This window comes from Bufo bufo, chromosome 7, assembly GCF_905171765.1.
Source record: "Bufo bufo chromosome 7, aBufBuf1.1, whole genome shotgun sequence".
NCBI lineage: Eukaryota > Metazoa > Chordata > Amphibia > Anura > Bufonidae > Bufo > Bufo bufo.
Window position 1 is genome coordinate 4,578,986 of NC_053395.1, and position 24,252 is coordinate 4,603,237.

At 42.8% G+C, this 24,252-nt stretch overlaps 1 protein-coding gene across 7 annotated transcripts; it reads left to right on the forward strand.

The window, feature by feature from the left end:
* Positions 1-114: 114 nt before the first annotated feature.
* LOC121008942 lies at positions 115-16,982 on the forward strand. 7 transcript variants are annotated; one of them, XM_040441773.1, is made up of 14 exons: positions 115-271; positions 8,320-8,399; positions 9,044-9,072; positions 9,323-9,391; positions 9,738-9,803; positions 10,021-10,116; positions 10,202-10,279; positions 10,651-10,918; positions 12,454-12,645; positions 14,824-14,852; positions 14,955-15,011; positions 15,502-15,573; positions 16,345-16,437; positions 16,515-16,974. In XM_040441773.1, exons 2-14 carry the CDS (start codon positions 8,369-8,371, stop codon positions 16,575-16,577), a joined length of 1,143 nt encoding a protein of 380 aa, XP_040297707.1. In that variant the 5' UTR covers positions 115-271; positions 8,320-8,368; the 3' UTR covers positions 16,578-16,974. The 7 variants fall into 7 exon arrangements, with proteins under 7 accessions (XP_040297707.1, XP_040297708.1, XP_040297703.1 ...); XM_040441774.1 differs by having other exon boundaries at positions 156-290; positions 16,515-16,976; XM_040441769.1 differs by lacking the exon at positions 115-271 and having other exon boundaries at positions 8,258-8,399; positions 16,515-16,980.
* Positions 16,983-24,252: the final 7,270 nt, after the last annotated feature.

Genomic DNA, 24,252 nt, shown 5'->3' on the forward strand with positions numbered 1-24,252 from the left:
CAGAGATGGCTCCGACCCCGATAATCGCACTGACCGCGGCGTCTCCCCGGCGGGGACCTGTGGGAGCACCCCCCCCCGGGGCAGGACTTGTGCAGGTGTCGGTTATAGGAGGCGAGTTGTCGAGCGCCACCTCCCCTCCCCCGCCTCTCCTTTCACTTTCACTAGGATTGCACTTCCAGCCTTCACAGGAAGCGGGTGGTTTCCCTCTAGAGGAGCGTCTGCGGAGGAGAAGGGGTTAATGTGCAGTTATTACTGAAGGAGCCAGCAGGAGGTAACGCCCAAAATGTCCGGTAATGTCACATTGTGTGCACGCCCTTTATCCCACCGGTTAGACTCCAGACGATTGATAACAGTGTAGCAGAGGGAGCGCTGTTTGGCTACAATGTTTCAGCAGACACTGCGGGCCACATCTACTAAGCTCGCCCTCTTTCCACATCATCTGCGCGCTTTTAGTGTTTGATTTATTATTTGGCGCACAGCTGTCCTAACATGAGCCGGATTACCCTGATAGTAGTGCTCGTTCCCCTGCAGCGCCCCCATGCGCTCGTTCTCCTGCAGCGCCCCCATGAGCTCGTTCTCCTGCAGCGCCCCCATGCGCTCGTTCCCCTGCGGCGCCCCCATGGGCCCGTTCCTCTGCCGTGCCCCCATGTGCTCATTCTCCTGCAGCGCCCCCATGAGCTCGTTCCCCTGCAGCTCCCCCATGAGCTCGTTCCCCTGCAGCGCCCCCATGAGCTCGTTCTCCTGCAGCGCCCCCATGGGCCCGTTCCTCTGCCGAGCCCCCATGTGCTCGTTCCCCTGCAGCGCCCCCATGTGCTCGTTCCCCTGCAGCGCCCCCATGAGCTCGTTCCCCTGCAGCGTCCCCATGTGCTCGTTCCCCTGCAGCGCCCCCATGAGCTCGTTCCCCTGCAGCGTCCCATGAGCTCGTTCCCCTGCGGCGACCCCATGGGCCCGTTCCTCTGCGGCGCCCCCATGGGCCCGTTCCTCTGCGGCGCCCCCCCATGGGCCCGTTCCTCTGCGGCACCCCCATGCGCTCGTTCCCCTGCGGCGCCCCATGCGCTCGTTCCCCTGCAGCGCCCCCATGGGCCCGTTCCTCTGCAGCGCCCCCATGGGCCCGTTTCTCTGCAGCGCCCCTATGCGCTCGTTCCCCTGCAGCGCCCCCACGGGCCAAGTCCTCTGCAGCGCCCCTCCTGGTATACAGACGGCTTCAGACTCTATGGTGGGAGATTGAACAAAACCGTTGTAAAGTAGAACGGGCGTAGTCACCCAACAAGAGGCCGCCGGATCCTGAGCCGGTACAGACTGAGCGCCACAGCCTGATCATCGAATCCGGGCGGCACCGACAGAGGTACAAGCCCAGAGAGAGCAGATTGTACCCGCAGTGCGACCAGGAGGCCGCGGAGGATGAGCAGAGAGGGACACTCCAGTCACCTCCGGAGCTCTAGACACCATTCTCCTGTTCCATCGTCTTATACTCCAGTCACCTCCGGAGCTCTAGACACCATTCTCCTGTTCCATCGTCTTATACTCCAGTCACCTCCGGAGCTCTAGACACCATTCTCCTGTTCCATCGTCTTATACTCCAGTCACCTCCAGAGCTGTGCACCATTCTCCTGTTCCATCATGTCTTATACTCCAGTCACCTCCGGAGCTCTAGCCACCATTCTCCTGTTCCATCGTCTTATACTCCAGTCACCTCCAGAGCTGTGCACCATTCTCCTGTTCCATTATGTCTTATATTCCAGTCACCTCCAGAGCTGTACACCATTCTCCTGTTCCATCATGTCTTATACTCCAGTCACCTCCAGAGCTGTGCACCATTCTCCTGTTCCATCACGTCTTATACTCCAGTCACCTCCGGAGCTGTACACCATTCTCCTGTTCCATCGTCTTATACTCCAGTCACCTCCAGAGCTGTGCACCATTCTCCTGTTCCATCATGTCTTATACTCCAGTCACCTCCAGAGCTGTACACCATTCTCCTGTTCCATCATGTCTTATACTCCAGTCACCTCCAGAGCTGTACACCATTCTCCTGTTCCATCATGTCTTATACTCCAGTCACCTCCAGAGCTGTACACCATTCTCCTGTTCCATCATGTCTTAGGCTCCATTCACATGTCCGCAATATCGTTCCGCATTTTGCAGAACGGAATTGCGGACCCATTCATTTCTATGGGGCAGCACATCGTGCTGCTCGGACATGGAATTGCGGACTCGCACTTCTGGGTCCGCACTTCCGTTCCGCAAAAAAATAGAACATGTCCTATTCTTGTCCGCAATTGCGAACAAGAACAGGCATATTCTATTAGTACCGGCTCCGTGGATCCGCAAAACACGTTGCGGACGTGTGAATGGAGCCTTACACTTGCGTCACATTCTCCTGTTTAAACATGTCGTATACTCCAGTCACCTCCAGAGCTGCACACCTGAGATTGCTCCTCCCCTGCTAGGGACAGGAAAAACTCATCCAGAGAAGTTACACCCCAACCTGTCCTATTCCTCAGTGTTTTTCCTGTCTCTTATTAGGGCTGTATGTATCCTGGCAGCGTGCCAGCCGTGTGCGGGTAGCGGGTATCCCTGCAGTGTGCCAGCCGTGTGCGGGTAGCAGGGATCCTGGCAGCGTGCCAGCCGTGTGCGGGTAGCAGGGATCCTGGCAGTGTGCCAGCCGTGTGCGGGTAGCAGGGATCCTGGCAGTGTGCCAGCCGTGTGCGGGTAGCAGGGATCCTGGCAGTGTGCCAGCCGTGTGCGGGTAGCAGGGATCCTGGCAGTGTGCCAGCCGTGTGCGGGTAGCAGGGATCCTGGCAGTGTGCCAGCCGTGTGCGGGTAGCAGGGATCCTGCAGTGTGCCAGCCATGTGTGGGCACCAGGGGTCCTGACAGTGTGCCAGCCGTGTGCGGGTAGCGGGTATCCTGGCAGTGTGCCAGCTGTGTGCGGGTAGCAGGGATCCTGCAGTGTGCCAGCCGTGTGCGGGCACCAGGGGTCCTGGCAGCGTGCCAGCTGTGTGCGGGTAGCGGGTATCCTGGCAGTGTGCCAGCCGTGTGCGGGTACCAGGGGTCCTGCCATCAGTATATCTGGGAGCCAATCATTTTGAAGCCTCAGAGATAGATATGTGGCAGGACTCGGCGGCGCTCCAGGTGGGGCGATTACTGGGCCAGGTGGGGCGATTACTGTCTGACGTCACTTCCATTTGCCTGATGGCCAGGGGCTATCCTGATTAGCCAGGAATAATGTCACATCCGGACCAGAAGGGGGAGTTCAGAAATGAATGGCGCCCTGGCTACGGGTAAAAGAGGATATACATCAGGTCCATAAATATTGGGACATGGACACAATTCTAACATTTTTGGCTCTATACACCACCACAATGGATGTGAGATGAAACGGACAAGATGTGCTTTACCTACAGACTGTCAGCTGTAATTTGAGGGGATTTACATCCAAATCAGGTGAACGGTGCAGGAATTACAGCAGTTACATATGTGCCTCCCACTTGTTAAGGGACCACAAGTAATGGGACAATTGTCTTCTCAGCTGTTCCATGGCCAGGGGTGTGTTATTCCCTCATTATCCCAATTACAATGAGCAGATAAAAGGTCCAGAGGTCATTTCCAGTCTGCTATCTGCATTTGGAATCTGTTGCTGTCAACTCTCAAGATGAGATCCAAAGAGCTGTCACTATCAGTGAAGCCATCATTAGGCTGAAAAACACAACAAACCCATCAGAGAGATAGCAAGAACATTAGGCCTGGCCAAAACAACTGTTTGGAACATTCTTATATAGAAGGAACGCACCGGTGAGCTCAGCAACACCAAAAGACCCGGAAGACCACGGAAAACAACTGTTTGGAACATTCTTAAAAAGAAGGAACGCACCGGTGAGCTCAGCAACACCAAAAGACCCGGAAGACCACGGAAAACAACTGTGGTGGATGAGCGAAGAATTCTTTCCCTGGTGAAGAAAACGCCCTTCAAAACAGTTGGCCAGATCAAGAACACTCTCCAGGAGGTAGGTGTATGTGTGTCAAAGTCAACAATCAGGAGAAGACTTCACCAGAGTGAATACAGAGGGTTCACCACAAGATGGAAACCATTGGTGAGCCTCAAAAACAGGAAGGCCAGATTAGAATTTGCCAAACAACATCTAAAAAAGCCTTCACAGTTCTGGAACAACATCCTATGGACGGATGAGACCAAGATCAACTTGTACCAGAGTGATGGGAAGAGAAGAGTATGGAGAAGGAAAGGAGCTGCTCATGATCCTAAGCATACCACCTCATCAGTGAAGCATGGTGGTGGTAGTGTCATGGCGTGGGCATGTATGGCTGCCAATGGAACTGCTTCTCTTGTATTTATTGATGTGACTGCTGACAAAAGCAGCAGGATGAATTCTGAAGGGTTTCGGGCAATAATTTGTGCTCATATTCAGCCAAATGCTTCAGAACTCATTGGACGGCGCTTCACAGTGCAGATGGACAATGACCCAAAGCATACTGCAAAAGCAACCAAAGAGTTTTTTAAGTGAAAGTAGTGGAATGTTCTGCAATGGCCGAGTCAATCACCGGACCTGAATCCGATTAAGCATTTCACTTGCTGAAGACAAAACTGAAGGGAAAATGCCCCAAGAACAAGCAGGAACTGAAGACAGTTGCAGTAGAGGCCTGGCAGAGCATCACCAGGGATGAGACCCAGCGTCTGGTGATGTCTATGCGTTGCAGACTTCAGGCTGTAATTGACTGCAAAGGATTTGCAACCAAGTATTAAAAAGTGAAAGTTTGATTTATGATTATTATTCTGTCCCATTACTTTTGGTCCCTTAACAAGTGGGAGGCACATATGCAAACTGCTGTAATTCCTGCACCATTCACCTGGTTTGGACCTGACTGTATATAGCAGGGGCCGGCTGCTGAGCTGGTGGTAACGATGGTGAGTCTGGTGTCCATACTGGAAGGAGCGGCAACTTGAGTCTCTGGTGGCAGCATTGCATCCCCCAGGGCCCTCCTATATCGCGTCCTAGGTGTAGGAAATGCTGAGTGGTGTAGTGCGGCCTAAATGTCTCTTTATGTGTCACGGTGCTCCTACCTGGATACCGCTGGACCCCAGGCTTTGGCTCTGAAGCAATAAAAAGGGGAATAATTGAGGGATAAAATAATACCAGACCTTGAGATGAAGTTCAATGGCAGCTTTACTTTGAATAAACGTTTGTTCTAACAGCTTACAGGCTTTGTCTTAGTTCCAGCAGGCTTTAGCATTAAACTGGCAGGCAAACTCAACACTGCTATATCTTTCTCTCACTCTGCTGTACTGACAAGCTGACTCAATAACTTGGCTTCTTCTTTATGCTGCACTTCTCTCTGTAGTCGGACTTATTTTCTTTCGTGTCCATTCCGTTTCATATTAATGAATCCGCAAAAAAAAAATCGGAAGCTACTCCGTGTGCATTTCGTTTCCGTATGTCCGTATTTCTGCCCGCAAAAATAGAACATGTCCTATTATTGTCCGCATTACGGACAAGGATAGGACTGTTCTATTATGGGCGAGCTGTTCCGTTCCACAAAATACGAAATGCACACGGATGTCATCCGTATTTTTTGCAGACCGCAAAATACATACGTTTGTGTGCATGAGGCCAAAGGCCGCGCACAAGGCCTCAGGACATCCTGACATACATAAACACACATTAGCAGCGGGGTTACCCTTGACGGTGTTAGATCTGCTTGTGACTTACCACTTGGTCCCCCTTGTGTAGCAACAACACAATACAATGCCTCGGCTTTCTAAGCTTACACAAGGCGACATAAGACCATTAGTATTAACATCCTTAGAGGCAGTCCATATGAGCAAGGAAGTAAGGTGCTAGCTATATGGCTAACAGTCCAAAGACCATTTGTGGTGCATAGGATCACATTGTTGTACTCGTAAAATAGTCCAGACAATGGGCTAAAGTGCTTGAACGTCGCAGAAATGTTAACACAATAATGCAAAAATTGTGTAAATACATAATGCAGATACACAGTGCAATAAATTTCATATACAGTGCCTTGCAAAAGTATTCACCCCCTTGACTTTTTTCTTGTTTTATTACATTACAGCCTTAAGTTCAATGTTTTGTTCATCTGAATTGTATGTGATGGATCAGAACACAATAGTCTAAGTTGGTGAAGTGAAATGAGAAAAATATATAAATCTATTGTTTAGAAATAGAAAGCAGAAAATTGTCCTGTGCATATGTTCTATTAGGGGTAAGCTGCTCCGTTCCCTTTGTTAGAAAGCCCATAAAAAGCTCTGGCGCAACCAATTACCTTCAGAAGTCACATAATTAGTGAAATGATTTCACCTGTGTGCAATCTAAGTGTCACATGATCTGTCATTACATATACACACCAGAGGCTGCAACACCTAAGCAAGAGGCATCACTAACCAAACACTGCCATGAAGACCAGGGAACTCTCCAAACAAGAAAGGGACAATGTTGTGGAGAAATCTTTGATGATCTCCAGGAGCACCATCAAATCTATCATAACCAAATGGAAAGAACATGGCACAACAGCAAACCTGCCAAGAGACGGTCGCCCACCAAAACTCACGGACCGGGCAAGGAGGGCATTAATGAGAGAGGCAGCACAGAGACCTAAGGTGACCCTGGAGGAGCTGCAGAGTTCCACAGCAGAGACTGGAGGATCTGTACATAGGAGGACAATAAGCCGTACGCTCCATAGAGTTGGACTTTATGGCAGAATGGCCAGAAGAAAGCCATTACTGTCAGCAAAAAAACAAAAAGGCGCGTTGTGAGGTTGTGAGAAGGCCTGTGGGAGACTCCCAAAATGTATGGAGGCAGGGGCTCTGGTCTGAGGAGACTAAAACTGAAATTTTTGGCCATCAAAGAAAATGCTATGTCTGGAGCAAACCCAACACATCACATCACCCAAAGAACACCATCCCCACAGTGAGACCTGGTGGTGGCAGCATCATACTGGGGGATGGGACTGGGAAACTGGTCAGAGCTGAGGGAAAGATGGATGGTGGTAAATACAGGGATATTCCTGAGCAGAACCTGCACCACTCTGTGCGTGATCTGAGGCCAGGACGGAGGTTCACCTTCCAGCAGGACAATGGCCCCGAACACACGGCTAAAGCAACACTTGAGGGGTTTAAGGGGAAACATGTAAATGTTGGAACGGCCGAGTCACAGCCCAGATCTCAATCCAATAGAAGATCTGTGGTCAGACGTAAAGATTGCTGTTCACAAGCGCAAACATCCGACCTGAAGGAGCTGGAGCAGTTCTGCAAGGAGGAATGGGCAGAAATCCCAGCGGTCAGATTTGGCAACTGCTCCTAGAGACTGATCCAGAGCGACCTGGAGCTGTGATTGCCGCAAAAGGCCGCTCTACAGAGTACTGACTTTAGGGGGGTGAATAGTTCTGCACATTGACTTTTCCTGTTATTTTGTCCTATTTGTTGTTTGCTTCGCAATAATAAAAATAAAAAAAACATCTTCAAAGTTGTCGGCATCTTCTGTAAATTACATGATGCAAATCCTCAAACAATCCATGTTAATTCCAGGTTGTGAGGCGCCAAAACACGAAAAAAGTCAAGGGGGCTGAATAATTTTGCACCCCTAGGACGGAACTCTAAGTCCTGGAGGAAGGACAACAATCCGTTCATTCAATTTGCAGTTCCTAAAAGAGGCAAAGAAGCTGCAGCGAGTCACATATCCAGACGGATCAGACAGCTGATTAGAGGCACACAACATAAAGGGGAAGGAGATCCCGACTCCTGAAGGATCACTCTACAAGGGCAGAGAAAGCATCAGTAGAGCAGACTTGCAACCTGGAAGAAGATTCCCACGTTTACTAGACATTACAGACTAGATGTGTGGGCAGATGTCACCCCTCAGTAAATCCTGGTTAGTTCTCAGGTGTGCCGTTGTGAAGATGACTGGGGTAATTACATTTACAGGTAATTGGGTTTCCTGGAAATCTCCACAACAGCACTGTGATCCATTTGAAGGCAGAGCTTGTTCTTTGTTGTTGATGAATTGAAGTAAAGTTGTGATGAAGCGTTAGGTCTCGGTAAAACACTAAGGAACTGTAGGAAGTGTTTTGGTTTTATCGTCCCTGGATGTGTTTTTCCTGTCCCTAGCAGGAGAGGAGCAATCTCAGGTCTGCTGTTGTGGAGATTTCCAGGAAACCCAATTACCGGTAAGTGTTCCATCATGTCTGGTGCAGTGCATTGTGATGGATGCAGAGCACAGGGGACGTGCAGTGTGGTCTCACATGATCCTCCGTGTCTCTGAGGTTGGTGTTCTTCACTCTTCTTACAGATCAGCCTCTGAGGTTCCGTTATCAGATCTTCAGGATTCACTTCATTACATGGAAGCCTTCATGGGAAGGATTGGGAGGGGTAAGGACGGAGCTCTAACAGCGGAGATAACTTTATAACCTTGTAACATTATTAGATCCTGTAACATCTGTCAAGATACATTGTAACAGGAGCAGGAGAAAGGGGGAGTGATGGGGGCAGGAGGGGTCATAGAGGGAAGAGAGGGGGATGATGGAGCAGGATGGGTCATAGAGAGGGATGATTGAGCAGGAGGGGTCATAGAGGGGAGAGAGGGGGATGGAGCAGGAGGGGTCATAGAAGGGAGAGAGGGGGATGATGGAGCAGGAGGGGTCATAGAGGGAAGAGAGAGAGGGAATAATGGGTCATAGAGGGGGATTAATGGGGGCAGGAGGGGTGATAAAGGGGAGAGAGGAGGAATAATGGGGGCAGGAGGGGTCATAGAGGGGGGAATAATGGGGGCAGGAGGGGTCATAGAGGGAAGAGAGGGGTATTAATGGGGGCAAGAGGGGTCATAGAGGGGTAATAATGGGGGCAGGAGGGGTCATAGAGGGGAATAATGGGGGCAGCAGGGGTCATAGAGGGGCGAGGGGGAATGATGGGGGCAGGATGCATCACCATGGAAGGTTAGAGGAAGAATAGGGGACTGGAGGGATGATGATGGGGATAGAGGGGTCATTAATAATTGTTTTTTTTTCTTCTTGCAGTAACGCTAGGTCCGGTCCCTCTACCGTATGTACGTGTCACCGTGTCACTGCTAGTTGTGGTATCATGATAGGAGTAGTGTTATCAGATAATGTTATCAGCGATGATTAGTAATGATGGTGGTAGTTGTAGTGTTATTTGATATTATCAGTGATTATTAGTACTACTAGTAGTAGTAATGATGGTAGTAATAGTGGTATTATCAGATATTATTAGTAGTAATGATGGTGGTAGTAGTAGTATCAGAAGTTATTGCCAGTCACTATTATTCCTCTTCACAGATTTTCGTCATTGTGTTGATCCCTTTCTGGACGTCATTCTCCAGCCATGAAAACTCCTTGTTATTTTCTGTAAGTCTTGGGGTTAATGATGACATCATGGTGCACACCGGGTCAGCCCCGCCCCAGAGGAGCAGCAGAAGACCCACCTGGAAGTGACGGGGAGCAGATCACTGAGTCTGTACAGCTGCAGCCCTCGGTGGTCACCCCCTCAGTGTGGCAGCGGTATTATGTCCCCTGATGTCACCCTGGCTCCTGAATGGCAGGTTTCCTAGTCATTGTAGGATTTTCTACCATGTGGCAGCAGAGTGATTGATATTTGGAGGACTTGCTCCTTTCCCTGTGTTCTCCCCAGTCCCCACTTTGGGAGGGGGGTCTCCTGCACAGGGTCAATGATGGATTATTTTCTTCCTCCCAGATATGTGTCATCATCACAGTCATCGTGAAAGGTTCGCTGCTCTCCTGCTGGATCATGGACAGAGTGGTGAGTGCAGTAAAGTGCTGATAGCAGGTGGAGGGCTTGATTACAAAAGGGGCCATTGCTGTTGGGTCTCCACCACCCTGTCCTGTGACCTTCAGACCCAGGGTTCACTTGCAGTAGTGGTCTGGTCTGGCGACTGTGCTTGGTGGAAGGAGATCCCCAGACCTGACTCTGCATTGCTCCTGGACTGAGGACTTTTCGCTCCTTCTCTCCCTTGCAGACGTCTTGGATCCTGGCGGTGACGCTGGTGACATGTGTGATGATCGCTCAGGTGATCGTCCTTCAGTCAAGTCTTCACTCCTCTCTCTTGTCCTTGGTGAGACACTGTTCACACTGAGCCACGTCTGGTATAATCTCCAACTCTGTGATAACCTCCTCTTCTACTGTGTTTCCTCCTGAAGGTCGTTCTCGTTCCTCCATCCACCTTCACCACCATCTGTACCTGTAAATTGCATCTCTGCGGCCGAGGAGATCAGAAGGTGAGCACTAGGCTTATGGGGTCACCCTGACTGTGGGTTGGGGGCACCTGGTGTAACCTCATGGCTGCCACTTACGGAACTAATCTGATTATTTCAGAAGGGGGCGCTCTTAATGCCTACTATATCACATGTAATGGTTTGGTACATAGTAGTGATCCCTGCAGGCCAGGAGATGCACTGGAACATGCAGTACACAGTATACGTACCTCATCACCAAGTGCATATATGTAAGGCAGGAGTACCATATGTACACCTTGGGCAGGGGCATAGGGGTCCATGAAGTAAGGGGCCAATTGCCTCCAAAAGCAGCTTTCTTCTGTATTTTACATCGTCTCTCATGATCTCGGCTCTTGATGAGTTTTCTGTTCCAGGATCCTGTTCCCCGGAGCGGGCAGGTCATCGGGATCTTCTCCCGGAGTGCACAGGAAGGGTACGCCTGGCTCACCTCCATTCTGAGCGGAGTGGGAAGAGTAGTTCCTTTTACTATTACAAACTCGAATTCTGCGCAGTTCAGACAGCAGGTCTCGCGGTGCACGTTCTCCATATTGTATCACTCAAAGACGAGAGGACGGGTCAACATCACCAACGTGACAGACTCGCTGTACGATGATGAACTGAAACATATGTCAAAGGTGCTTGGTAAGTGCAACCATGAGACCTGGACTTGTGTAATCTTAGTGTCCAGGACAGCGGACTATGGTAGGGTGGGCATCCCTAGTAGGCATAACACCCATAGAAACCCCGCTTACTGGTGTCTCATTACTGTAGGTGGTCACTGTGCAGCGTACTCAAGTTGTGTTTAATAGAGTTTCTGGGTGTAGTAGTGCAATAGACACTAACCTGAGACGGCTGACTCTCTGCAAGGGCAGGTGATGGTAGAAAATGTTCGTGACGCCAGTGCCAATTAAACGGTGGCACGCCGTTTGCTGATAGCAGGAATAACTGAGGAACCACGTGATGTTAAAACAAAACTCCAACTTTAGTAGTTTCCATATAGAGACATTAATGGAAGCACAGTTCCTTTGCATACAGTTGATTTTTCAATACGGTCGATGCAGGCAATACAGATTAAGCAAGGTGACTTCAGAGTGTGAAACACAGGACTTGCAGTACAGGAGCTTGCACTCTATTTCTGACTGATCCTGGGACATAGAAAATCTTCTCCAAGGCCCAATACCTTAACTCTGGCGTATATCCTTGGTTCTCTCTTTATAAAGTACCTCCTCTGTTATCTTGAGTACCTCTTGCTTCTCTGCGCTTTGCCTCTGTCTCCCTCTCAGCTTCCTCAGGCTCTAGAAACTTCTGAGCTCTAAACTAGACTGACTTTTGCTTCCCTGACTGGGCCTTATATAACCTAGGGCTCCCTAGCTCCCTCTAGTGACTAGAAGCTGGAATGACACCCCTAGCAGGCCTGTACATGCAAGTGTCATAGTAACAGGGAAATACATAACATTACATTACATGACAATTTATAAAGATGACATATACCAACTTCCCCATAAATAAGGAGGGACGACAGCACACCAAGTGACACTTTTGTAGTGACGGGCATTACAGTCCCCGTACACTACAACTGGGCAAGGGCCTACTTATAGGAGAGTAGTCCTTGGGCAAGAATAGCCCCTATTCCTATAATTAAGGCTTCTTGCACGACTGTATGTATTTTGCATTACGCAAAAAACGGATCCGCAAAAAATACGGATGACATCCGTGTGCATTCCAGATTTGGCGGAACGGAACAGCTCGCCCCTAATAGAACAGTACTATCCTTGTCCGTAATGCGGACAATAATAGGACATGTTCTATTTTTTTGCGGAATGGAAATACGGAAACGGAATGCACACGGAGTACCTTCCTTTTTTTTGCGGACCCATTAAAGTGAATGGTTCCACATACGGTCCGCCAAAAAAAAAACAACGAAACGCACACGGAAAGAAAATACTTCATTTGCAAGAGGCCTAATCCCCACCATACTAGTATATGAGGACCCTACATTACCATGTTCTCCTCGCCCCATTCCTTGTAGCTCAGAAAGCTGGTCTTCTCCTCCAGTTAGCTCCTCCATCAATGTCACCACTGTTATGAGATCTCCGACCCAGCATGAATGATGGGTGATGTAACCTGCTCCTCAGATCTCGTCTCCAGCCCTTCATTAATCTCTGTTTCCCTTACAGGTAAGAGTAAGGTGATTGTTGTAGCTGACGACATGGATGACAGCAGCCCCAGGACTGAGAAGAACATCCTGACCAACCAGCCGTCCATCGCTCAACTGAGTGGCGGTCTCTCTCTGTTCACCGAAAAGGAGAAAATGGACAATGAATTGATGAAAGACAAAGTGCAGCTAATATATAATGTAATCTCTAGAGGTACAACTGAGGACTAAGAGAAGACCATAGTGGCAATGCTGCTGGCGGTACTGGTGATGGTGGTGGTGGTGGTGGTGTCGCTGGTTGTAGGGTGGCAGTCATCAGCCATCAAAGTGAATTCTCGTTATTATGAGTGTATGTGATAGATACAACGCTGTAGAAGAAATCATTGTCCTCTGTCCAAGCTTTAACCATGACCTCCAATACAAAAACCAACAATGGTGACCCCAATCCCATCACATCTCTGCTATTGTCCATCACATCTCTGCTATTGTTCCTCACAGACATGTGGGACATGTTAAATGTATTTTAAAGCAGCTTTTGGTCTCAACTCATGAACCTGAGTTTTCACAGGACACTCTGACTTTTGGCTCTATGAACCTCCCCCATGAAATGTCCCCTGTACTGCGTGGTGGTGATTAGACCTTTGTAGACCCTGCAGCTTGTGAATCCTCGAGTGCATTGTCAGACAGAGCCTCATTGAATAAACTAGAAGCCATCAGGAGTTGGTTGTCATGGTCATGATGAGGTCAGGCGATGTATGGGGTCGTAGACTGGTGCCAAGCATTCCCCGCCATCCTGTGTTCTAGAGATCAGATTGGCTTCCTAGTGCAGGACCTCCCTAATTCTCCACACACTTCAAATAAAGTGGTTGTCGGCCAGTTATTTATTTTAAAGGGTCAAAATGTGACAAAAAAAAACAACTAAATAAGTCATACTCACCTCACAGATACCCCTCCCCACCCCAACACTCTCATTCCGTCGCTTTCCAACTCCTCATTCGTTTCTAGTTCCTGGTTCCTCTTGACATACAGGAAATGGCACCACAGCCAATGCTTGGCCAAAACAGTGCGCCATTTCCTATATGTCAAGAGGGACCAGGAGTCCACCAGGGTCCTGGAAACCTTCAGAATTGAAGTGGAGGATGATCAATGAAATGTCACTTTTTTTGGATCCTAAAAAATGTTACCAGCTTGACAACTACATCTTACACAAGCATTGACAACCATCTGCATTGTTATTCATGGCACCCGCGGTATCAATATAACTGGATCCAACTGATCAGTGTATGATCTAATGGATGTGTGGTCAAGTCTTTAGTGGTCATTAAACCTTAATGTGCATTGTAATTACTGATGTTGGCAGCTTCACCTACAAAGAAGTGGTCAAGTATGATACCTCATCAAGGAGCTAGGGCTGAATTACTTGGTGGAGAATTAGACCCCATTGAAGAGGTAGGACTGAATTACTTGGTGGAGTATGAGACCTCATCGAGGAGGTAGAAATGATTTACTGGGTGGAGTATGAAACCCTATTGAGGAGGTATTGCTGAATACTTGCTGGATTATGCCTCATTGAGGAGCTAGGGCTGAATTACTTGGAGTATGAGACCTCATTAAGGGGGTAGGATTGAATTATTTGGTGGAGTATGATGCCTCATTTAGGAGGTAGCGCTGAATACTTGGTGAAGTATAAGACACTATAGACGAGGTAGGACTTAATTAATTGGTGGAGTATGCCTCATTGAGGAGCTAGGGCTGAATTGCTTGATGGAGTATGATACCTCATCAGGGAGGTGGGACTGAATTACTGGGTGGCGTATGAGATCCCATATAGGAAGTAGGGCTGATTTACTTGGTGGAGTATAGCACCCCACTTAAGAGGTAGGACTGAATTACTAGGTGGAGTATGAGACCTCATCCAGGAGGTAGGACTGAACTACTAGGTCGAGTATGAGACCTCATCCAGGAGGTAGGACTGAATTACTGGGTGGCGTATGAGATCCCATATAGGAAGTAGGGCTGATTTACTTGGTGGAGTATAGCACCACACTTAAGAGGTAGGACTGAACTACTAGGTGGAGTATGAGACCTCATCCAGGAGTTAGGACTGAATTACTAGGTGGCGTATGAGACCTCATCCAGGAGTTAGGACTGAATTACTAGGTGGCGTATGAGACCTCATCCAGGAGGTAGGACTGAACTACTAGGTGGAGTATGAGACCTCATCCAGGAGGTAGGACTGAATTACTAGGTGGAGTATGAGACCTCATCCAGGAGGTAGGACTGAATTACTAGGTGGAGTATGAGACCTCATCCAGGAGGTAGGACTGAATTACTTGGTGGGGCACAATTAATTTTTTAGACTTTTTTGATGCAATTTGCTTTCTCTCTTCAGGATGGAGCAGCAGCATTATTTCTGATCTAGTAAGTATATTCTCATGTTCATCATGTTCTGGAGAACCTCTTGTGGTGACCTCTTGATGATCTTATTTCTTGTGATATTAATAGGTTATTTTTTGTACACAGGTTCTGGTCTTCTTGGTCATTGCGCCCTGGATCTACTTTATCTTCTCAGTCTACCATGTGAGTTTATCAAATGCTGATTCAATGAACATGATGTGTATATGGAAAATTATACCCCCCCCCCCCCCCCATTGCCATAACACCTCACTTATTCAACACTCTCATAATTAATGGTTGTTTGCAAAACCAAACACTTGGTGTGGACCCTCATTTGTTTACTCTACTGACTGGTCTTCAATCTTCACAACAGTCTGTGTGTGAATGCTCCAGAGCTTCCAGGAAGGATCACAATCCTCTGTGCTGCTGTGAGCTCTCCTGCCTGAGTGACTTAGGGATGGGTGTATTCATAGCAGAGCCACACTGTATACAGATTAAGGCAGAGAAAAGTGGTGGAGGGGATGAAATAGCTCCAGTTACGTAAGGACCGTCTGTCTAACACAGGTCATATCTCCCGTCGGAGGTGGGATGGGGTTATAAGTATCTGAGATCCGTACAACTATTGAGGCTCTTGATCACTGGGATCATCAATCGTCTCTTCTTTCCACTTTAGGTGATCTTCCTGATCACAACAAACCTGAACGGATCGTTTCTCGTGAGATTCGCCACTTACGCTCCGAATCATGTGAGTAATGGAATCTGGGTCTTAGATATAATTATACCAACAAGTATTATAAAGACTGACACCCGTGACCCTGCTGCACATGGTGGTCTTTCCCCCTGATAACATTGGTGCTCCATGTCTGAATACTACACAGAATGTTATCAGAAGCAGAAAGACGTCTCTGCTCCTGGGAGGATGTGTCGGGGGGTGCTGTATGTGGGCTCCACCTCCTGGGGGTTCATGGGAAATATTGGGCATCCACCGCCCGCGACTACCTGTATGTAATGGTTGGAGGTGGGGCATCTTGGCTTCTTTTCTTCTTTTTGTTACACTTTGCACCTTCCAGCGCTTCTCCTCACACACCCCATCCAGTGGCAGAGAAGCCCATTCATGGGAGATGAAGAAGGTAAGTCAGGACTAATAAGAATCAGGCAATGTTATATCAGCTCTTCTGGACCTGAAACCTTGCTGTATGAAGGACCGCAGCGAAGAGGACAAGGATCTTTCAACCGAGAAAACCTCAGATCAGATTATATGACTTTGGTTTTAGTCATGGAGGATGCCACCAGTGCCCTGGTGTATGGGTGGACTTTCTTCTCCCAAAGTGCTGACCCATGTTACCCGATTACTTACCTTTGTTTGGTTTAAATATCAGAAACTTTTTATTTTGTGAAATGGGCAAATACTTATTTCACAGCTTTGTACTTGAGAAGGATTGCAGCACTGGACTAAGTGTGGACCCTGTGCTCCACAGAGGGTCACGTCCCACCACAATGACGCTCTTCTCTTCAGCAGGGTGCCCGATTGGTAGGGACAGCTGCCGTTCTGGTCCTCATGGTGGTTGAGATGTCCTCCTTGTACTGGATACCATCAAGTACGAATATGGTTAGTATCTATATACATCCCTGCTCTGCCATGATTGTCCATCTCCTCCTCAATGACATGATCTACCTTCATTATAGGCCCTGCTCCTCGCACAATCTCTTGGAACAGTAGCATTCATCCTCAAGATATCCATGTCCTAACCAAAGGTCAGTCCAGTGAATAAAAGGGGCCTGTTATTAACTGAACCTGAAGGAAGAGGATCTAGCTACTGAATGATGATGAGGAGACACCAGGAGAGTGACCACCGGACTCCAACTCCAGGAGAATCAACCAGAATCTCAGGAACTTGCACTAAGAAACAAGGGGTGTGATGGGGCACACTGTCTACTCAATACTGCGGTCTGACTCCTGAGACACCAAGACCATTCCTGCTGGACAGCGGGATTCTTCACACCCAGTGACATCTCCATTCCTAAAGCAGCTGTCCAGAAAAGGACATGATATTTATACAGCTATCCTGTACAAAATGATGAGTGAGGTCTCCAAGAAATAAAATATCCAATCTACCACATTGTAGGTGCTATATTACTACACATTGGGGCGGTATTATAGTAGTTATATTCTTGTACATAGGAGCAGTATTATAGTAGTTATATTCTTGTACATAGGAGGCAGTATTATAGTAGTTATATTCTTGTACATAGGAGCAGTATTATAGTAGTTATATTCTTGTACATAGGAGCAGTATTATAGTAGTTATATTCTTGTACATAGGAGCAGTATTATAGTAGTTATATTCTTGTACATAGGAGCAGTATTATAGTAGTTATATTCTTGTATATAGGAGCAGTATTATAGTAGTTATATTCTTGTACATAGGAGCAGTATTATAGCAGTTATATTCTTGTACATAGGAGCAGTATTATAGTAGTTATATTCTTGTACATAGGAGCAGTATTATAGTAGTTATATTCTTGTATATAGGAGCAGTATTATAGTAGTTATATTCTTGTACATAGGAGGCAGTATTATAGTAGTTATATTCTTGTACATAGGAGCAGTATTATAGTAGTTATATTCTTGTATATAGGAGCAGTATTATAGTAGTTATATTCTTGTACATAGGAAGCAGTATTATAGTAGTTATATTCTTGTACATAAGAGGCAGTATTATAGTAGTTATATTCTTGTACATAGGAGCAGTATTATAGTAGTTATATTCTTGTACATAGGAGCAGTATTATAGTAGTTATATTCTTGTACATAGGAGGCAGTATTATAGTAGTTATATTCTTGTACATAGGAGACAGTATTATAGTAGTTATATTCTTGTACATAGGAGGCAGTATTATAGTAGTTATATTCTTGTACATAGGAGCAGTATTATAGTAGTTATATTCTTGTACATAGGCAGTATTATAGTAGTTATATTCTTGTACATAGGAGCAGTATTATAGTAGTTATATTCTTGTACATAGGAGCAGTATTATAGTAGTTATATTCTTGTACATAGGAGCAGTATTATAGTAGTTATATTCTTGTAGATAGGAGCAGTATTATAGTAGTTATATTCTTGTACATAGGAGCAGTATTATATTAGTTATATTCTTGTACATAGGAGCAGTATTATAGTAGTTATATTCTTGTACATAGGGGCAGTATTATAGTAGTTATATTCTTGTATATAGGAGCAGTATTATAGTAGTTATATTCTTGTACATAGGAGCAGTATTATATTAGTTATATTCTTGTACATAGGAGCAGTATTATAGTAGTTATATTATTGTACATAGGAGCAGTATTATAGTAGTTATATTCTTGTAGATAGGAGCAGTATTATAGTAGTTATATTCTTGTACATAGGAGCAGTATTATAGTAGTTATATTCTTGTACATAGGAGCAGTATTATAGTAGTTATATTCCTGTACATAGGAGCAGTATTATAGTAGTTATATTCTTGTACATATGAGCAGTATTATAGTAGTTATATTATTGTACATAGGAGCAGTATTATAGTAGTTATATTCTTGTAGATAGGAGCAGTATTATAGTAGTTATATTCTTGTACATAGGAGCAGTATTATAGTAGTTATATTCTTGTACATAGGAGCAGTATTATAGTGGTTATATTCCTGTACATAGGGGCAGTATTATAGTAGTTATATTCTTGTACATAGGAGCAGTATTATAGTAGTTATATTCTTGTACATAGGAGCAGTATTATAGTAGTTATATTCCTGTACATAGGAGCAGTATTATAGTAGTTATATTCTTGTACATAGGAGCAGTATTATAGTAGTTTTATTCTTTTACATAGGAGTAGTATTATAGTAGTTATATTCTTGTACATAGGAGCAGTATTATAGTAGTTATATTCTTGTACATAGGAGCAGTATTATAGTAGTTTTATTCTTTTACATAGGAGTAGTATTATAGTAGTTATATTCTTGTACATAGGAGCAGTATTATAGTAGTTATATTCTTGTACATAGGAGCAGTATTATAGTAGTTATATTCCTGTACATAGGAGCAGTATTATAGTAGATATATTCTTGTACATAGGAGCAGTATTATAGTAGTTATATTCTTGTACATAGGAGCAGTATTATAGTAGTTATATTCTTGTACAGAGGAGCAGTATTATAGTAGTTATATTCTTGTACATAGGAGCAGTATTATAGTAGTTATATTCTTGTACATAGGAGCAGTATTATAGTAGTTATATTCTTGTACATAGGAGCAGTATTATAGTAGTTATATTCTTGTACAGAGGAGCAGTATTATAGTAGTTATATTCTTGTACATAGGAGCAGTATTATAGTAGTTATATTCTTGTACATAGGAGCAGTATTATAGTAGTTATATTCTTGTACATAGGAGCAGTATTATAGTAGTTATATACCTGTACATAGGAGGCAGTATTATAGTAGTTATATTCTTGTACATAGGAGCAGTATTATAGTAGTTATATTCTTGTACATAGGAGCAGTATTATAGTAGTTATATTCTTGTACATAGGAGCAGTATTATAGTAGTTATATTCTTGTACACAGGAGGCAGTATTATAGTAGTTATATTCTTGTACATAGATGGCAGTATTATAGTAGTTATATTCTTGTACATAGGGGGCAGTATTATAGTAGTTAGATTCTTGTACATAGGAGCAGTATTATAGTAGTTATACTCTTGTACATAGGAGCAGTATTATAGTAGTTATATTCTTGTATATAGGAGCAGTATTATAGTAGTTATATTCTTGTACATAGGAGCAGTATTATAGTAGTTATATTCTTGTACATAGGAGCAGTATTATAGTAGTTATATTCTTGTACATTGTGGGGCAGTATTATAGTAGTTATATTCTTGTACATAGGAGCAGTATTATAGTAGTTATATTCTTGTACATAGGGGGCAGTATTATAGTAGTTAGATTCTTGTACATAGGAGCAGTATTATAGTAGTTATACTCTTGTACATAGGAGCAGTATTATAGTAGTTATATTCTTGTATATAGGAGCAGTATTATAGTAGTTATATTCTTGTACATAGGAGCAGTATTATAGCAGTTATATTCTTGTACATAGGAGCAGTATTATAGCAGTTATATTCTTGTACATAGGAGCAGTATTATATCAGTTATATCCCTGTACATAGGAGCAGTATTATAGTAGTTATATTCTTGTACATAGGAGCAGTATTATAGCAGTTATATTCTTGTACATAGGAGCAGTATTATAGTAGTTATATTCTTGTACATAGGAGGCAGTATTATAGTAGTTATATTCTTGTACATAGGAGCAGTATTATAGTAGTTATATTCTTGTACATAGGAGTAGTATTATAGTAGTTATATTCTTGTACATAGGAGCAGTATTATAGTAGTTATATTCCTGTACATAGGAGCAGTATTATAGTAGTTATATTCTTGTACATAGGAGCAGTATTATAGTAGTTATATTCTTGTACATAGGAGCAGTATTATATCAGTTATATCCCTGTACATAGGAGCAGTATTATAGTAGTTATATTCTTGTACATAGGAGCAGTATTATAGCAGTTATATTCTTGTACATAGGAGCAGTATTATAGTAGTTATATTCTTGTACATAGGAGGCAGTATTATAGTAGTTATATTCTTGTACATAGGAGCAGTATTATAGTAGTTATATTCTTGTACATAGGAGTAGTATTATAGTAGTTATATTCTTGTACATAGGAGCAGTATTATAGTAGTTATATTCCTGTACATAGGAGCAGTATTATAGTAGTTATATTCTTGTACATAGGGGCAGTATTATAGTAGTTATATTCCTGTACATAGGAGCAGTATTATAGTAGTTATATTCTTGTACATAGGAGCAGTATTATAGTAGTTATATTCTTGTACATAGGAGCAGTATTATAGTAGTTATATTCCTGTACATAGGAGGCAGTATTATAGTAGTTATATTCTTGTACATAGGAGCAGTATTATAGTAGTTATATTCTTGTACATAGGAGCAGTATTATAGTAGTTATATCCTTGTATATAGGAGCAGTATTATAGTAGTTATATTCTTGTACATAGGAGGCAGTATTATAGTAGGTATATTCCTGTACATAGGAGGCAGTATTATAGTAGTTATATTCTTGTACATAGGAGCAGTATTATAGAATATAACTACTATAATACTGCCTCCTATGTACAAGAATATAACTACTATAATACTGCCTCCTATGTACAAGAATATAACTACTATAATACTGCTCCTATGTACAAGAATATATCTACTATAATACTGCTCCTATGTACAAGAATATAACTACTATAATACTGCCTCCTATGTACAAGAATATAACTACTCTAATACTGCCTCCTATGTACAAGAATATAACTACTATAATACTGCTCCTATGTACAGGAATATAACTACTATAATACTGCCTCCTATGTACAGTAATATAACTACTATAATATTGCCTCCTATGTACAAGAATATAACTACTATAATACTGCCCCCTATGTACAGGAATATAACTACTATAATATTGCCTCCTATGTACAAGAATATAACTACTATAATACTGCTCCTATGTACAAGAATATAACTACTATAATACTGCCTCCTATGTACAAGAATATAACTACTATAATACTGCTCCTATGTACAAGAATATAACTACTATAATACTGCTCCTATGTACAAGAATATAACTACTATAATACTGCCTCCTATGTACAGTAATATAACTACTATAATACTGCCCCCTATGTACAGGAATATAACTACTATAATATTGCCTCCTATGTACAAGAATATAACTACTATAATACTGCTCCTATGTACAAGAATATAACTACTATAATACTGCCTCCTATGTACAAGAATATAACTACTATAATACTGCTCCTATGTACAAGAATATAACTACTATAATACTGCTCCTATGTACAGGAATATAACTACTATAATACTGCCTCCTATGTACAGTAATATAACTACTATAATACTGCTCCTATGTACAGGAATATAACTACTATAATACTGCCTCCTATGTACAAGAATATAACTACTATAATACTGCCTCCTATGTACAAGAATATAACTACTATAATACTGCCTCCTATGTACAAGAATATAACTACTATAATACTGCTCCTATGTACAGGAATATAACTACTATAATACTGCCTCCTATGTACAGTAATATAACTACTATAATACTGCTCCTATGTACAGGAATATAACTACTATAATATTGCCTCCTATGTACAAGAATATAACTACTATAATACTGCTCCTATATACAAGAATATAACTACTATAATACTGCTCCTATATACAAGAATATAACTACTATAATACTGCTCCTATGTACAAGAATATAACTACTATAATACTGCTCCTATGTACAAGAATATAACTACTATAATACTGCCCCTATGTACAGGAATATAACTACTATAATACTGCTCCTATGTGCAAGAATATAACTACTATAATACTGCTTCTATGTACAAGAATATAACTACTATAATACTGCTCCTATGTGCAAGAATATAACTACTATAATACTGCTTCTATGTACAAGAATATAACTACTATAATACTGCTCCTATGTACAAGACTAACTACTATAATACTGCTCCTATGTACAAGAATATAACTACTATAATACTGCTCCTATGTACAAGAATATAACTACTATAATACTGCTCCTATGTACAGGAATATAACTTCTATAATACTGCTCCTATGTACAAGAATATAACTACTATAATACTGCCCCTATGTACAGGAATATAACTACTATAATACTGCTTCTATGTACAAGAATATAACTACTATAATACTGCTCCTATGTACAGGAATATAACTACTATAATACTGCTCCTATGTACAAGAATATAACTACTATAATACAGTACTGCCTCCTATGTACAAGAATATAACTACTATAATACTGCTCCCTATGTACAAGAATATAACTACTATAATACTGCTCCTATGTACAAGAATATAACTACTATAATACTGCCTCCTATGTACAAGAATATAACTACTATAATACTGCCTCCTATGTACAAGAATATAACTACTATAATACTGCTCCTATGTACAAGAATATAACTACTATAATACTACTCCTATGTACAAGAATATAACTACTATAATACTGCCTCCTATGTACAAGAATATAACTACTATAATACTGCCTCCTATGTACAAGAATATAACTACTATAATACTGCCTCCTATGTACAAGAATATAATTACTATAATACTGCTCCTATGTACAAGAATATAACTACTATAATACTGCTCCTATGTACAAGAATATAACTACTATAATACTGCCTCCTATGTACAAGAATATAACTACTATAATACTGCCTCCTATGTACAAGAATATAACTACTATAATACTGCTCCTATGTACAAGAATATAACTACTATAATACTGCTCCTATGTACAGGAATATAACTGCTATAATACTGCTCCTATGTACAAGAATATAACTACTATAATACTGTCTCCTATGTACAAGAATATAACTACTATAATACTGCCTCCTATGTACAAGAATATAACTACTATAATACTGCTCCTATATACAAGAATATAACTACTATAATACTGCTCCTATATACAAGAATATAACTACTATAATACTGCTCCTATGTACAAGAATATAACTACTATAATACTGCTCCTATGTACAAGAATATAACTACTATAATACTGCTCCTATGTGCAAGAATATAACTACTATAATACTGCTTCTATGTACAAGAATATAACTACTATAATACTGCTCCTATGTACAAGACTAACTACTATAATACTGCTCCTATGTACAAGAATATAACTACTATAATACTGCCTCCTATGTACAAGAATATAACTACTATAATACTGCTCCTATGTACAAGAATATAACTACTATAATACTGCTCCTATGTACAAGAATATAACTACTATAATACTGCTCCTATGTACAAGAATATAACTACTATAATACTGCTCCTATGTACAAGAATATAACTACTATAATACTGCTCCTATGTACAAGAATATAACTACTATAATACTGCTCCTATGTGCAAGAATATAACTACTATAATACTGCCCCTATGTACAGGAATATAACTACTATAATACTGCTTCTATGTACAAGAATATAACTACTATAATACTGCTCCTATATACAAGAATATAACTACTATAATACTGCTCCTATATACAAGAATATAACTACTATAATACTGCTCCTATGTACAAGAATATAACTACTATAATACTGCCCCTATGTACAAGAATATAACTTCTATAATACTGCCCCTATGTACAAGAATATAACTACTATAATACTGCTCCTATGTACAAGAATA

Coding starts and splice junctions, on each gene's coding strand:
- LOC121008942 (XM_040441769.1), top strand. CDS start 8,273: ATGATCCTCCGTGTCTCTGAGGTTGGTGTTCTTCACTCTTCTTACAGA. Junction 10,117..10,201: donor ACTCCTCTCTCTTGTCCTTG/GTGAGACACTGT, acceptor TTCCTCCTGAAG/GTCGTTCTCGTTCCTCCATC. Junction 16,438..16,514: donor TACCATCAAGTACGAATATG/GTTAGTATCTAT, acceptor CCTTCATTATAG/GCCCTGCTCCTCGCACAATC.